The sequence below is a fragment of the Panthera pardus genome, unplaced genomic scaffold (genome assembly GCF_024362965.1).
Source record: "Panthera pardus isolate Hobbes unplaced genomic scaffold, ASM2436296v1 HiC_scaffold_18, whole genome shotgun sequence".
In the NCBI taxonomy this organism is placed as follows: Eukaryota; Metazoa; Chordata; class Mammalia; order Carnivora; family Felidae; genus Panthera; species Panthera pardus.
This window is the reverse complement of record NW_026526743.1, coordinates 18,582,173-18,595,931: the sequence shown is the minus strand read 5'-3', so window position 1 is coordinate 18,595,931 and position 13,759 is coordinate 18,582,173. Positions and strand designations below refer to the sequence as shown.

At 58.0% G+C, this 13,759-nt stretch overlaps 1 protein-coding gene across 4 annotated transcripts in view; it reads left to right on the top strand.

Annotated features, from left to right (window-relative positions):
• GRAMD1A (GRAM domain containing 1A) overlaps window positions 1-13,759 on the top strand; it is a 21,666-nt gene extending 7,907 nt beyond the window's left edge. For all 4 annotated transcript variants that reach the window (XM_019422971.2, XM_053906328.1, XM_053906329.1 and 1 more), the window contains exons 4-19: window positions 230-314; window positions 454-557; window positions 635-730; window positions 1,478-1,558; window positions 4,749-4,861; window positions 5,032-5,182; window positions 5,720-5,918; window positions 6,799-6,942; window positions 8,540-8,658; window positions 8,740-8,882; window positions 9,589-9,692; window positions 9,778-9,951; window positions 10,049-10,136; window positions 11,290-11,397; window positions 11,481-11,601; window positions 13,302-13,759. In XM_019422971.2, coding sequence (XP_019278516.2) covers window positions 230-314; window positions 454-557; window positions 635-730; window positions 1,478-1,558; window positions 4,749-4,861; window positions 5,032-5,182; window positions 5,720-5,918; window positions 6,799-6,942; window positions 8,540-8,658; window positions 8,740-8,882; window positions 9,589-9,692; window positions 9,778-9,951; window positions 10,049-10,136; window positions 11,290-11,397; window positions 11,481-11,601; window positions 13,302-13,394 — 1,923 coding nt within the window. In that variant the 3' untranslated portion in view covers window positions 13,395-13,759. The remainder of the gene's footprint in view (window positions 1-229; window positions 315-453; window positions 558-634; window positions 731-1,477; window positions 1,559-4,748; window positions 4,862-5,031; window positions 5,183-5,719; window positions 5,919-6,798; window positions 6,943-8,539; window positions 8,659-8,739; window positions 8,883-9,588; window positions 9,693-9,777; window positions 9,952-10,048; window positions 10,137-11,289; window positions 11,398-11,480; window positions 11,602-13,301) is intronic.

Below are 13,759 nucleotides of genomic sequence, written 5' to 3'. Positions count from 1 at the left end.
TGCTGGTGGGTACTTGGCGCAGGGCCTGGCTTATGTGGAAATCCACGAATGACAGCTCTCGTCATGGTTAGTTTTGGGTTCTGGGCAGTGGAGGCCAGACGTGAGCTAGACTTGAAACCGCAGAGAGCTTGTCTGGGGGTGAGGAGACTCAGGGGCTTCTGGGGGCTTTGTGGGGCAGAAGTAGGGGTGTGAACCCACATCCGGGTACTCACCTTCCAAACTCCCCCAGATGCTGAGCCCCACATACAAACAGCGGAACGAGGACTTCCGGAAACTGTTTAGCAAACTCCCTGAGGCTGAACGCCTCATTGTGGGTGAGTCCTGACGCCCAGACCCAGTGCTGGGCCGGGCCCTGGGTTCCCAGCTCTGCCCTCCCCGCCTCTCCCCGCCCTCGCTGGCCAGCACAGCGTGTGTGACTCCGGTGTCTGCCGTCTCTCCCCCCGGCCGCCTCAGATTACTCCTGTGCCTTGCAGCGCGAGATCCTCCTCCAGGGCCGCCTCTACCTCTCTGAGAACTGGATCTGCTTCTACAGCAACATCTTCCGCTGGGAAACAACAGTGAGCCGACTCAGGGTCAAGGAGGGGCTCCGGGCGGTCTGGGCCCTGGCCTCTTCTGACTGGCCTTTCGTCTTCAGATTTCCATCCAGCTGAAGGAAGTGACGTGTCTGAAGAAGGAAAAGACAGCTAAGCTGATCCCCAATGCCATCCAGATCTGCACTGAGAGCGAGAAGGTGAGCCTGACCACCTGCTCGGGGGGCTGTGGTCACTGGTCTTAGCCAGCCCCTCCCGCCCCAAGCCCTGCTTATTCTGCACCCTGAACCCTCAGATCCCTTGCTTTCTCTTTACCCCCTTGCCATTCCACCGGCCTGGCCTGGGCTCCTATCACCACCGACCTGGAACCCCCACACCAGCCCCTCGTCTCAGTCCCTATAGTCAGTCTGTCCTTTCACACAGCTGCTCGGAGATAATATTATTAGTAAAATTCTTCCCTCGTGAGTTCCCATATCTGTCAACTCAGATGCCCCCTCTCCTTGGAAGCCTCCCCTGACACTCCATTCTGTCCTGATGATTGTTGCCTCATGGTCCCAAGATGGCTGCCTCCCACTAATGACTCAGAAAGGGAGAAGGGAACGGTGGGAAGACTTCACAGCCGACTCCCCTTTGTGTTTTGTCGGTCAAACATGGATTGGGTGACCACCCCCACTAGCCGAAGGAGACTGGGAAGGTGCCCTGGGCTTCACCCCATCACAGCCCAACCACTTTGGGCCATACCTGTCTCTCGCCCTGGACTGTGAGTTCCGGGGGCAGGGCCGGGGGCCGTGTCCTCAACACAGTGACTCCAGCATCGTCCACAGCCAAGCTGGGCATAGGATAAACATTCTGTGGAGTGAATGAAGGGGTGAATGAACGGATGCATCAGGATGGAGATCCAGGCCATGTCTGTCCCCCACCCCATCACACCCCTCTCTCTCCTGCAGCATTTCTTCACCTCCTTTGGGGCCCGGGACCGCTGCTTCCTCCTTATCTTCCGCCTCTGGCAGAATGCGCTGCTTGAAAAGGTGGGTCTGGACGGGACCTGGATGGGGGATTAGGGGAAATCATGGAGCCGGGAGGGCCAGAACTTGGGGAATGGGCACAGGCCTGCCGTACCTGCAGCATCTATGGACTCCACCAGGGGGCCACCACGGGCCCTAGTGCCAGGCCTGCCCACGTGTACGCATATCCATGGCCTTTTATTCTGTCCACAAATCAAAACTGCTCTCAGCTGAGGGAGGTATCTTTGCATGTGTGGCTGCAAAACCTCACTTGAGCTAGCATGGTTATTTGTAGTCTGTATCAGCACTGATAGAAGTTTCTGCTAAGATGAAAGTATTCTCCATCCATGCTGTCAAAATATGGTAGCCACTGGCCACATGTGCCTCTTGAACTCTTGAAAAGTGGATAGTGTAGCTGAATGTCTGCATTTTAAGTTGTAATTCATTTATACTTAAATGGCCGCATGTGCTTCTTGTATAGCTCAGGCCTCCATTTATCTCAGTGTGACTGTTCATGTGTTTCAGGACAAAAAATATTAATGTGGATGACTGGGGTACACCTTAGGTATAATTGGAATTCAATATAAAGTTATAATGTCTATCCAATATAGAATATACCAGTGATTCTCAAACTGTAGGGCTTCAGGAACCTTTTATACTCTTTTAAAATAATTGTGGACGCCAAAGAGCTTTTGTTTAGGTGGGCTATGTCTACCAATATTTACTGTATTAGAAATTGAAACTGGGGAATTCTCAAACACAAGAATACAGGAGCACATATTGCATTGGCCCCTGGAAAAAGGCAGCATCCCATGTCATGTAGCCTCTGGAAAACTCCACCGTGTACCAGTATGAGAATAACAGTGACAAAAGCGAGTAACATCTCATTGCTAGTAACACTTAACATACTTACGAAAATAATTTTGGTGTCATGGATCTCCTGGAAGGGTTTGGGGACCCCCAGAAATCCTTGGACCACACTTTGAGAACCTTTGGTATATACCGCACTGAATACTAAGCATAATACAGTTATTGTTATTGGTACCGTATTGCTATATACAGTGTAGGCACCGTATTAGCTTTTTTAAACCCCCAAACTGCTTAATTTTGAATTACATTTTGCCCCACAGGTTTTGAGTAAGGGCTTTTAGACTTACCCCATCCCTCTTTTTTTTTTTAAAGTTTATTTTTGAGAGAGAGAGTGAGCACATAAGAGCGGTGTAGGGGCAGAGAGAGAGGGAGAGAGAGAATCCCAATCTGAGCTGTCAGCGCAGAGCCCGATGCGGGGCTCGAATCCACGAACCGTGAGATCATGACCTGAGCCAAAATCAGGAGTCAGACGCCTCACCGACCGAGCCTCCCAGGTGCCCCTGGACTTCCCGCCTTCTGGTGGTCTGCTGTGCGCCAGCCTGAGCAGACCCTCCCACAGTGCCTACCGTGGTTGCATGAGTTTACGTAGGATACAGTCGACTGCAAGTAACTGAAAACTCAACCAAACATGCTTTAAGCAAACAGATACTGAGTTCATAAAGTAATAATAACAGCTAATACTTACGGTGCTACTGGGTGCCAGGCGCTGATCTGAGCATTACATGAATTAATTCACCTTATCTTCACAACCACCCTACGAGGCAGCGTGGTAATTACCTGTTTCACCAGCGAAGCATGGAGCGATAGACTTGCCCATGGCCACAAGGGTTTTTGTGTGGCAGAGCTGGGGTTCTGACCTGTTGCGGTTAGGTTCTATATCCAGCTGACGCTCATGTAACTAGAGGTCTGGAGGCAGGCAGTCCAGGGTGGATTTGAGGGCTCCCCCATGTCATCAGGGACCCAAGCTCTTGTCTGTTCCTCCGTACTATCACCCTCTGCATATTGATGTTTTGTCCACATGCTTTTTGCCTCGTGGTTGCAAGATGGCTGCTACAGCTATAGGCATCATGCCCTCACGTGAGTGTCCCAGATGTGGAGGAGAAACAGGTGGATAGAAAGGGGACTTTCCTTTATCAGGGAGGGAAAACCCCCTTTAAAGGGGGGCTCTGCACTTCTTTGGCTAGAACTGGGTGACATGACCACCCTCAGTTGCAAAGGAAAGATGGAAAACTTGATGTAAGCCAGTTATAATTTATCCCTAGGGGTGGGGAAGATTCTCACTCCAAACACATTGGGGTTCTGCCGGCAGGGAGGGAGGGTGGATAGGTGTCGGGTAGACTGCTCCTGCTGGCCTGCGGCACCCCAGAAGGCCAAGCCTGCTTCTCTGGCTGCACTCCTGTCCTGTCCCCTTGGGGCGGCTCCAGCCACACCCGTCCTCAGGGGCCAGGGTGCTGGAGTAGGAGCCTGGGGAGGGACAGTGCAGCGGCAGGGTCTCCAGGGAGGGTGGGGGCAGAGGAGGCTTCAAAGCTCAGGGCCTGGAGCCAGCCTGCCAGCGCTGGGATTCCAGCCCCATCCCTGAGGAGCTGAGTGACCAGCAGGTCGCTGAATCCCTTCAGATAGGGACAGTCCCTACTTCAGAGCTCCAGGGCTGAGCCCAGAATCCGTGCTCAGTCGGGTCAGCTCTTGTGGGGCAGACCCGTCCAATGGTTAGCTCCAGGGTGCCAGACCGGCCCCTCCCCGGGACCCATCTCAGCCCCGCCACTTGAGCACCTCTGCGCCTCAGCGTCATTGCCTTAAACTGACGGCGTTAGCGCTTCACAGAATTGTTTTTAAAGATTCAGTGAGTGCGCGGGAGGGGGTTGGAAGAGTGCCTGGCGCCTGGTAACAACTCAGTGGATGGCCGCCCCTGCTGCTGCTGCTCTTAACTTTTTACTACCATTTCATCGTCGGCCTTGCCGCTCTGGCCAGGAGCACTAAGGAAGATAGGGGCAGGATGGCCTGGCGGAGGGTGCGTTGGCTCTGGGGTCCGGCTGGGTTTGAATCCCTGGGTCGCCCCCAGTCAGTTGTGTGACCTCAGCGCGTGGTTTCCCCTCCCTGGGCCCCCATATTCTCCTCTGTAAGTCTGGGGATGCTAACCTGTAGACGCGGGAGTATCGTGAGGACCCAGGGGGAAAGTCCAGATGGCCCTGGCTCCTGGTGCCAGACCTTTTGGAGCCAGATTGGGTGAGGGCTGCCCCCTTGTGGACGCCGGGGGAGCGCCGCGTCGGAGGGCTGGTGGGGACTGGGGTAACAAGGGTTCTGGGCCCAGGGAAACTCAGGCCAACCCCATGTCCTGCCTGCCCAGACGCTGAGTCCCCGCGAGCTCTGGCACCTGGTGCATCAGTGCTACGGCTCAGAGCTGGGCCTCACCAGCGAGGATGAGGACTACGTCTGCCCCTTGCAGCTGAACGGTCTGGGGTGAGTCAGAGGCTGGTGGCTGGCTCCTGGGGTGGGGGGAGACAGAAGGGGCTGTGTGCAGAGCTCCTGGGAGTCCTGGCTGGACTGAGGTGGGTGTACGGTCCGGGCGACCAGGAGGGTGTGGGGGGTCTCAGAGATATAGACATCTCACACCCTCCTTTACCCCACAGGAACCCCAAGGAAGTGGGAGATGTGATCGCCCTGAGTGACATCACCCCCTCTGGGGCAGCTGACAATAGCCAGGAGCCGAGCCCGGTGGGTTCACGCCGTGGCCGCGTCACCCCCAACCTTTCCCGGGCCAGCAGCGATGCAGACCACGGGGTGAGCGGAGGATGGGGGACAGAGAGGATGCTGATGGCGAGAGAGGGGAAGGGGGTGGTGGTGTCAGGGAGAGGGACGGACTGAGGGGGGCAGTGGGGAGGGGATGGATGGAGGGATGGGATGGACCTGAAAAGATGGCAAAGAAAACGGGGAGTGAGAGCGATCAGCTCAAGGGCAGACAGACAGGGAAAAGCTAAGAGACAGAAGAAGCAAGGGACGGATGGACAGATGGACTTACAGATGGACAGATGAAGTAGGAGACAAGGCATGGACAGGATGGACCAGTGGGCAGGAGGGGCATCAGAAGGCTTATGGCCCAGGCACCCAAGATGGGCCTGGTAGGGACTGAGAGGGGCCCTTATCCGGGCAGCCCCAGGGCCCCTTGTGACATGCTCAGCTGGAAGCTTTACGTGCCCACGTGACCCTCCAGTGTTGGTTTCCCTACAGCGCTGAGTCCTTATGGCCAGTGTGGGTACACGGGGGCCCTCGGGCTGGAATGGCGGTGGGACAAAGCTGGATTAAGCCCTTTCTCTGCAGGCAGAGGAGGACAAGGAGGAGCAGACAGACAGCCAGCCCGACGCCTCCTCTAGCCAGACAGTGACGCCGGTGGCTGAACCCCCGAGCACAGAGCCTACCCCGCCTGATGGGCCCACCTCCCTGGGCCCCTTGGACCTGCTGCCCAGTGAGGAACTGTTGACAGACACGAGTAACTCCTCCTCGTCCACAGGGGAGGAAGGTGAGACAGGTGGCCCGAGTCCTTCTCTTCGGTTATGTGTGATAAACCTTACACAGGCTGGCATTAGCAAGGGATTTGCTGGCTCATGGGACTGAAATCCAGGGGGTGGGCAGGCAGGTAAGGCATACAGATGGCAGTGTTAGAAATCTGTGTGTCTTTAGTGGTGCTTTGAAGGCAGCAGAGCAGAGCAGATAAGGACACAGACTCTGAAGCCAGATTGCCGAGGTCCAATTTCTGGCCACACGGCTTCCTAGCTGTGTAACTTGGGCGAATTGTTTAATCTCTTTCAAGACTTATTTTACTTACCTGAAAAATGGGGTTGGCAGTAATAATACCTACTTCATAGGGTTGGTGTTAAGGACGCTAAAATGAGTTAACATCCGTAAAGAGCTCAGGCCCGTTAGTGTTGGCTGCTGCTGTTGTTATTATTATGACTATTTCCATTTTCTCTGTGCCAGCTTCGTTCACAGGTAGCTTCTGTGTTTGTGGGGGCACAGAGAGCCCCAGCCCCGCCCCAGACAAGCCTAGTTGAGAAAAAGTACGCTTTTCCCAGGGGCTGCACCAGAACCTCTAGGGTTGGTCTGTTTGGTCCAACTTGGGCAACAAGCCCAGCCCGGAGCCAATCACTGTGGCCGAGAGCCCAGGCCCACCCCTGAACCAATCCTGGTGGCTCTGACTGGCTGACCCTGGGGCACATGCCCACCCTAAAGCCAGCCTGTGGCTGAAAGGGGCCGAGCAGTGGGCGCTCCACTTGCGTTCAGCCCTGGAGGGTGGGTCTGCCCGTCCACCGTACGAGGCCTGGGAGTGGAAGGGGGCAGCCACCCAGAGCCGCTCCGAGGTGGGAGGAATGCATCATCCACTGCCCTTCTCCGTCACCCAGCTGACCTGGCCGCCCTGCTTCCTGACCTCTCTGGCCGTCTGCTCATCAACTCAGTCTTCCACGTGGGTGCTGAGCGGCTCCAGCAGATGCTCTTCTCGGACTCGCCCTTCCTGCAGGGCTTCCTGCAGCAGTGCAAGTTCACAGGTCAGGGGGCTGAGGTTGTGCAGGCACGGGGCGGGGGTGGGGAGGAGGAAGCAGGAGACAGCGGGTGGCTGCTGTGCAGATGTGGTGCCCTTGCGGGCTTAGAAGCAGATTCTGTGAGACCGGACTTGGCTCTGCCTCTTAACTAGCTGAGTGGCCTTGCGCCGGGTTTCGAGCCTCTCTGCCTCAGTTTCTTCTTGTGTACGTTGGGGGTGTGATAATAGTACCTGTCGTATCCAGGTCTCCTAAGAACTACGTGAGTTAATGCTAGAAAAGTGCCTTAGAACGGTAGTATATAGTAAGCGCTTAATAAATACAAGTTCACGATCACACCTTTAGTGCCCGGTCTGTCAGGTTTGTGCAGAGGCCAGGCCAGATGAACTCGAGAATCTCGTGAGAACGAAGGTAAATAGGTACACAAATACGTCACAGATGTGCCGAGACCGTGAGTGTCAGAGGGGTAGCTGTGACCTGAGGGGTATCCACAAAAGCAGCTGGAAGGATGTGAAATTGAGACCAAGGCCTGAAGGAGGAACTCTTCTGGGGAAGGGGGAGCAGATGGAGGAGAAACCCAGGAGGCCAGCAAGGCATCTGCAGAGGTCCTGAGACCAGAGGCAGGCGCTGGGAGAGTCCCTTGAGGCCGGGCCTCTGTGGCCAGGTGTGGCGAGGCGGAGCCCCAGCGCCAGGTGACGTGGAAGGGTTGCCTGTGGGACCAGTTGAAAGATTCAGGCCGGGGAGGGGCTAGTCAGAAGGTAGTTTCTCTCTGTTTCTTTTTCCTCTGTCCATGGAAATGAACCATGTAAATCCCCTGCAGAATGAGTAAGACTGTGCCTTGAGTTGGGGCCCCACGGTCTTCAAAACTATGCTTATGTCCCGGAGAGACTGACATCAGACTGACGAACTCCGATTCTGTCCAGAGGCCCTGGAGAGCCAGGGAGTATTCTAGGCAGGTTAGGGGCAGGGCACACGCTTGGCTTTAAGAAGCTACCCCCTGGACCTCAGAGGTGGAGACAGAGGCCAGAAATTCCCGGGGGCTGCAGTGGGACCCTGGGTGGGCAGGGGTGGGCCGAAGCAGGAGCAATGCTCAGGAGGTCAAGTGGATACCCAGGGGAGGGAGTGTCCAGGGCAGGCCCAGGCCTCCGGGGGGAACCTGGGGGATGATGGGGCTGCCCCTGCGATGGCACCCCGAGAGGAGGGGAGGCTGAGGGGGGTGCGGAAGCCAGCGTGGGACCTGGTGGGTGTGAGGTATCTGGAGAACTTCCAAGAGAAGGTGTTCAGGAGGTCACAGGACCCTAGGTCTGAGGCTCAGGGGAGAAGCCCGGACTGGTACAGAGAGGGAAGCTGAGGCTGCAAGAGTGGACAAGAAGGCCCCAGCATGGGTGAGAAGTGTAGGGAGAAGTCCCAGCTCTGAATTACCGACACCTGAAGTTTTAGGTGTCTAGAAGGAAGGTGGGGCAGACACCAAGGTGGGGGGCCTGGAGGTGGGGTGGGTTTGGGGGCAAGTCCCGAGAGAACCGGAACTACCCGAAAAGGCTTTCTCCTATGGCCTGTGGGCAGAAACTGGAGAATGGTCTCCTCATCCTGTTCCTCCCTCCCCCAGATGTGACCTTGAGTCCCTGGAGCGGGGACAGCAAGTGCCACCAGCGCCGAGTGCTGACCTACACCATTCCCATCAGCAACCCGCTGGGCCCCAAGAGCGCCTCCGTGGTGGAGACACAGGTGGGCCAGGCAGAGCGGCGGGCTGGGTGGCGTGGCCGGGTGGCGTGCCCCTGACCGCTTCCTCCTTCCTCGTCCCCGCAGACGCTGTTCCGGCGCGGCCCGCAGGCAGGCGCATGTGTGGTGGACTCCGAGGTGCTGACGCAGGGCATCCCTTACCAGGACTACTTCTACACTGCCCACCGCTACTGCATCCTGGGCCTTGCCCGGAACAAGGCCCGACTCCGGTAAGCGGCGGCCTGGCCCCTCGCCGGCCACCCTGCTGCTCCCGGGGTCCCCACCCTTCCGTCCCCACCCCGAGCCCGCAGCACGACGTGGGTTACCACCGCAGAGGAGCAGACGTTCTGGGTCCCTGAGTTCTCTGAACCCTGAACAGCGGAGGGTAGACGAGGGCAGCCCCGGGGACCTCTCCCCCATCCGTGGAAGGGGTTTGAGCCGGAGGCGAGTGAGTGGCTGAGTGCATGATGATCGGTTTAGTTGTTTGTTGGCTGCGGGTTATGTGCTCTGTGCCCGGCACTGTTCCAGGCGGTGGGGGTGCAGCAAACCAGACAATCCCTTCTCTCGGGGAGACGTGTCAGGAGCACCTGGGGGTGTCCAGCGTGAGCCAATAGAAAGATGAAGCTGCCATTGACTGCGATGGGGAAGGTGGGGAGGAATAGGTTTCGGGGGAAGATCAGGAGTGGGATGTGCTGAGCTGTCTCAGACTCCGTGTAGAGCTGGGGCACAGCGGCAGGATGGAAGAGTCGGGAAGGAGGTGCGGGGTCAGCTGCCGGCGTGGGTGGGCGCTGCGAAGGTCGGGAGACTTGTCAAGGTGTGTGTCTATGGGTGACGACGGGCCCTCTCTGAATTGGTGGAAGGAGAGCTCCCCCTGGGGAGTGGGGCTGCGAGGTTGGAGTCAGACCCCGGCCCCCTCGCCCTGTTCCCCAACCCCAGAGTGTCCTCTGAGATCCGCTACCGGAAACAGCCCTGGAGCCTTGTGAAGTCACTGATCGAGAAGAACTCGTGGAGTGGCATCGAAGATTACTTCCACCACCTGGGTAGGGGCCGGAGGTTGGCCAGGGCAGGGACGGGCTCGGAGCCTGGCGAGGGGCAGCCGTGCAGAGGCCTCTCCTGTGTCCACAGAGCGAGAGCTTGCCAAAGCCGAGAAGCTGTCCCTGGAGGAAGGCGGGAAGGATGCCCGGGGATTGCTGTCAGGCCTGCGGAGGCGGAAGCGGCCCCTGAGCTGGAGGGGTCACGGCGATGGGCCCCAGCACCCGGACCCTGACCCCTGTGCCCGGGCTGGCATGCACACCTCGGGTGTGTCCCCTCAGGCCTGGGCAGGGCGGGCGGAGGAGCGGGGCTCGGGGGGGTCATGCCGAGATGGGTCTGTCTGACTCCGTGGTGCTCTCCTCAGGCTCCCTCAGCTCGCGCTTCTCGGAACCATCCGTGGACCAGGGCCCCGGGGCAGGCATCCCCAGCGCCCTTGTTCTCATCAGCGTCGTGTGAGTAAGGGGCTCAGGCTTTGGGGTCACCCAGGCCTGGATCTGTATTCTGGCTGTGTGACATCGGGCCGGTGCCTGGCCTCTCTGGGCCTCTCCTGAAGCGGGAGCATGGGCACACCTCCTAGCCCGGCAAAGACGAAAGGAGAGGATGTTTGGAAGGTGCCCAGAGCTCCTTACACAGTGTGCTGCTCAGTGGGTCATGGAGAAGCATGTCCTGCTGGAAGAGGGAAGCCCTGGGGGCTCTGGGAGGTCGGAAGGGCCTGCCCTCGCCCAGGGGGCAGGGAGGGCATTCTGGGGGAGCAGGCACCCAAAGGAGGTGGAATGAGGTGCTCCAGGAGAGATACGGAAAAGGAGCACTGTCACTGACACATCTCATTCCTACTTTCTGTACCCAACCCTAACCTGGGTGACACTGGGGACATGGTAGTGACTAACGGACCTAACACCAGGCCAGAGTGCTGGGGGACAGGGCCGGGACGGGAAAGCTGTGGGAGGCAGGGGAAGGCTTCCTGGGACAGTAGAGGATTCCTGAGCTGAGACCCCAGAGAGCCGAGGCGGGGACGCTAATGTGCACAAAGCCCTGGGGGGCGTTAGGGGACGTGGGGGGCAGGGCACTCCGAGGACCTGGAAGTGAGGTCTGAGCTCCCAGCAGGCCCTGGGGAGTGACAGTCAGCTTGGTCACACACTCTGGGCCTCAGTTTCCCAGCACGGGCAGTCCAGAGCGGGGCAGTGCAGCATGCTTCCGGAGGGGCGGGGCGGCTCTCAGGGCTGGGCGGCTCTCACCTCTTTGTCTCCCCCTTGCTGCCGCCTCAGGATCTGTGTGAGGTAGGGCCCCGCATCCCGCATCCCTGGCACCCCTCGCCTCAGTCCCAGCCGCAGCCCCTTCTCCCCACTCAGTGCCCCCAGCTCTCCCAGTGAGGCAGCCTGCTGTGCAAGTTAGGGGGTGTGGGTGTCAGGCCCGGATTTGAACCCTGACTTTGCTGCTTGTGGACTGTGTGACCCTAGGCGTGTCTCTCACCCTCTCTGAACCTTCACTTTCTCCTCTGAGAAGGGGGTAATTGTGGTGCTCTTCGAGGTGGGGTTGTGTGGGTGCTGACTTATGGGAGTGTCTGCGTGCTGGTTCTGACCTCTGACCTCTGACCCCTGCCCTCAGCCTCATCGTCCTCATCGCCCTCAATGTCCTCCTCTTTTACCGCCTCTGGTCTCTGGAAAGGACGGCCCATACCTTCGAGTCCTGGCACAGTCTGGCCCTGGCCAAGGGGTGAGTGGGTGGCCTGAGGGGGTTGGGAACTTGGGTAGGTTGGGAAAGGCGACCGCCCCACTCAAGCCCTGCGTCCCCTACAGCAAATTCCCCCAGACGGCCACGGAGTGGGCGGAGATCCTAGCCCTGCAGAAGCAGTTCCACAGCGTCGAGGTGCACAAGTGGAGGCAGATCCTGAGGGCTTCCGTGGAGCTCCTAGACGAGGTGCGGCTTTGGGGCCGAAGGGCCCTGTGGTCAGATCCCACCATGTGGCAGACACATCTGGGCCTCAGTTTCTTCCTCCGTAAAATGAGGAAGCCATTCATAGTCCCCAGCTCCCAGGGTTGCTGGACAAATCGAAGAATTGGCCCTCGTCCTAGGAAAAATATCCACGGGTGTCTGACCTCAGGCATGGCTGGATCCAGCCACCCTCATTCCATCTCTTGACTCTGTTCACCCCCAGGGCTGGCTTTGTTTTGGGCATCCTCCCCTCCCACTCTTGACCAGGGTGGTACCTGCAGCTCTAGGCTGACATGTAAAGGAAAGCGTTCATTCTCACTGGCTGCTAGGGTCACAGGCCCGTCCCTGAGCCAGTCACAGAGGCCGGGGGTAGGCGAGGCTTGGTCCTTGAACCCCACGGCCGCTGTGGGGTGACTAGGGTCACGTGAAGGTGGGAAAGAGTTTCTCCAGAGGATGCTGGGGTCAGATCTCCAGAAGGGGTTGCTCCAGACGCTGTCTGTAGTACGGTGGCAGCATCTATTCAGATGTTGAGGTTCAGATTCTGGTGTGTGACCTTGGGTGAGTGACTTCACCGTTGCCAGCCTTGGCTTCCTCCTCTGCGAGCGGGACGATGGTTGCTGTTCCCTCAAAGACTGTTGTGAAAATCAAGTGAGTTCACGTATGAACAACGTCAAGCTCAGAGTGAACGCCGTACACGTGTTTGCTGTCATTAGTGTGAGCCCAGTGCCTGCGCACAGTAGGTGCCCAATTCATGTGGTGGTGGGTCAGCATAAATGTCAGGTCCTGGATTAGTGCCTTAGGTGGGAGGGGTTGTGTGGGAAGCTGAGAGCTGGCTGGTATTGGCTGGACGCCCAAGGGTATCAGAGCCCAAGTTGGCGGGTAATGGTGAAATCACGTGTGGTCACCGTAGACCGTGATATGGAGTCGCGTCTAGGGGCCTCGTTGCACCCTGAGGTCATACTTGCAGGGAGACGCTCGTGCTAGGAAGGGCCGTGCAGAACAGGGTGGAAAGGCATTGAGGCTGGGGTCACATCGCTCACAGAGAGGGATGGCAGGGCCTCCCCATCCTGAGTTAAATTCCCATTATTTTCCTCCCTTAACTGCCGAGGGCACAGGGTCAACTTCATAGACTTGTTAGCAGCAGCCACAGATTGATTTGGGCTGTTCCATGTGCTGCTGTGACCCACTGATTTGCTCTTTGTGGCCAGCCTATGAGAGGGATGCTCTTGTTATTCCCCATCTATTAGATGGGGGTGCTAAAGTCTGAGAAGTTCGGACTTGCTCAAGGTCACACAGCGGAGAATAAGAGTAGCCGATGTGTATCAGGCGCTTCCTGTATGCCAAGTGCCAGGTGTTTGCCCATCGGATCCCTGAAATAATCCTGTGAAGCAGGTTTGTGACTGACCCGTCTTTCAGCGGAGGGACCTTGGGACCGTTAAGGGGCTTGCCCGAGGCTACCCGGTACGTAGCAGAGCTGCAACTTGAACCTGGGCCACCTGGGCCCCTTCCATCTCCAGCACCTTGGAAGTTAAACTGGGTGCAGTGTGGCTCCACTATTGTCACAGGGTGACCTTGGCAGGGGATGTGGCCTCTCTGGACCCTGCCCAGTCCCTCAACTGCGGGAAGGGGAGGAACGTCACCCCTGCCAGTACTCACCCCCTACCCTGCCCACTTCCTCCTCCCAGATGAAGTTCTCTCTGGAGAAGCTGCATCAAGGCATCACGGTCTCAGACCCGCCCTTCGACTCCCAGCCACGGCCCGACGACAGCTTCTCCTGAGGACACCCAGCCATGTGGCCGACCCCCCTAACGGACAGATGGACACAGAGCCTCGGCGGCCACTGCTGGCACGGTGTGAGCGCCGGGAGCCTCCCGCCCGCCCCTCCCAGTGGCCCAGCCGGGGGCCACACAGACATGGGGACCACAGAACCGAGATGCACTTTAGATCAGCGTGTGCGAGTCCAGCTGCCATCGCCTGCCTAGCCAGAGAGCTGGCCTGGCCTTCGGCAGGCCCCCCGCTAACTTATTTTGCCCAGCTGGGGTTGTGGGGGGTGCCTCTGGGGTGCACGATGCCCTCAGCTCTGGGTTTAATGTATTATATTTATTTGGGGCTGACAGAGCCCCAATAAAGGGTTGGAAATGGC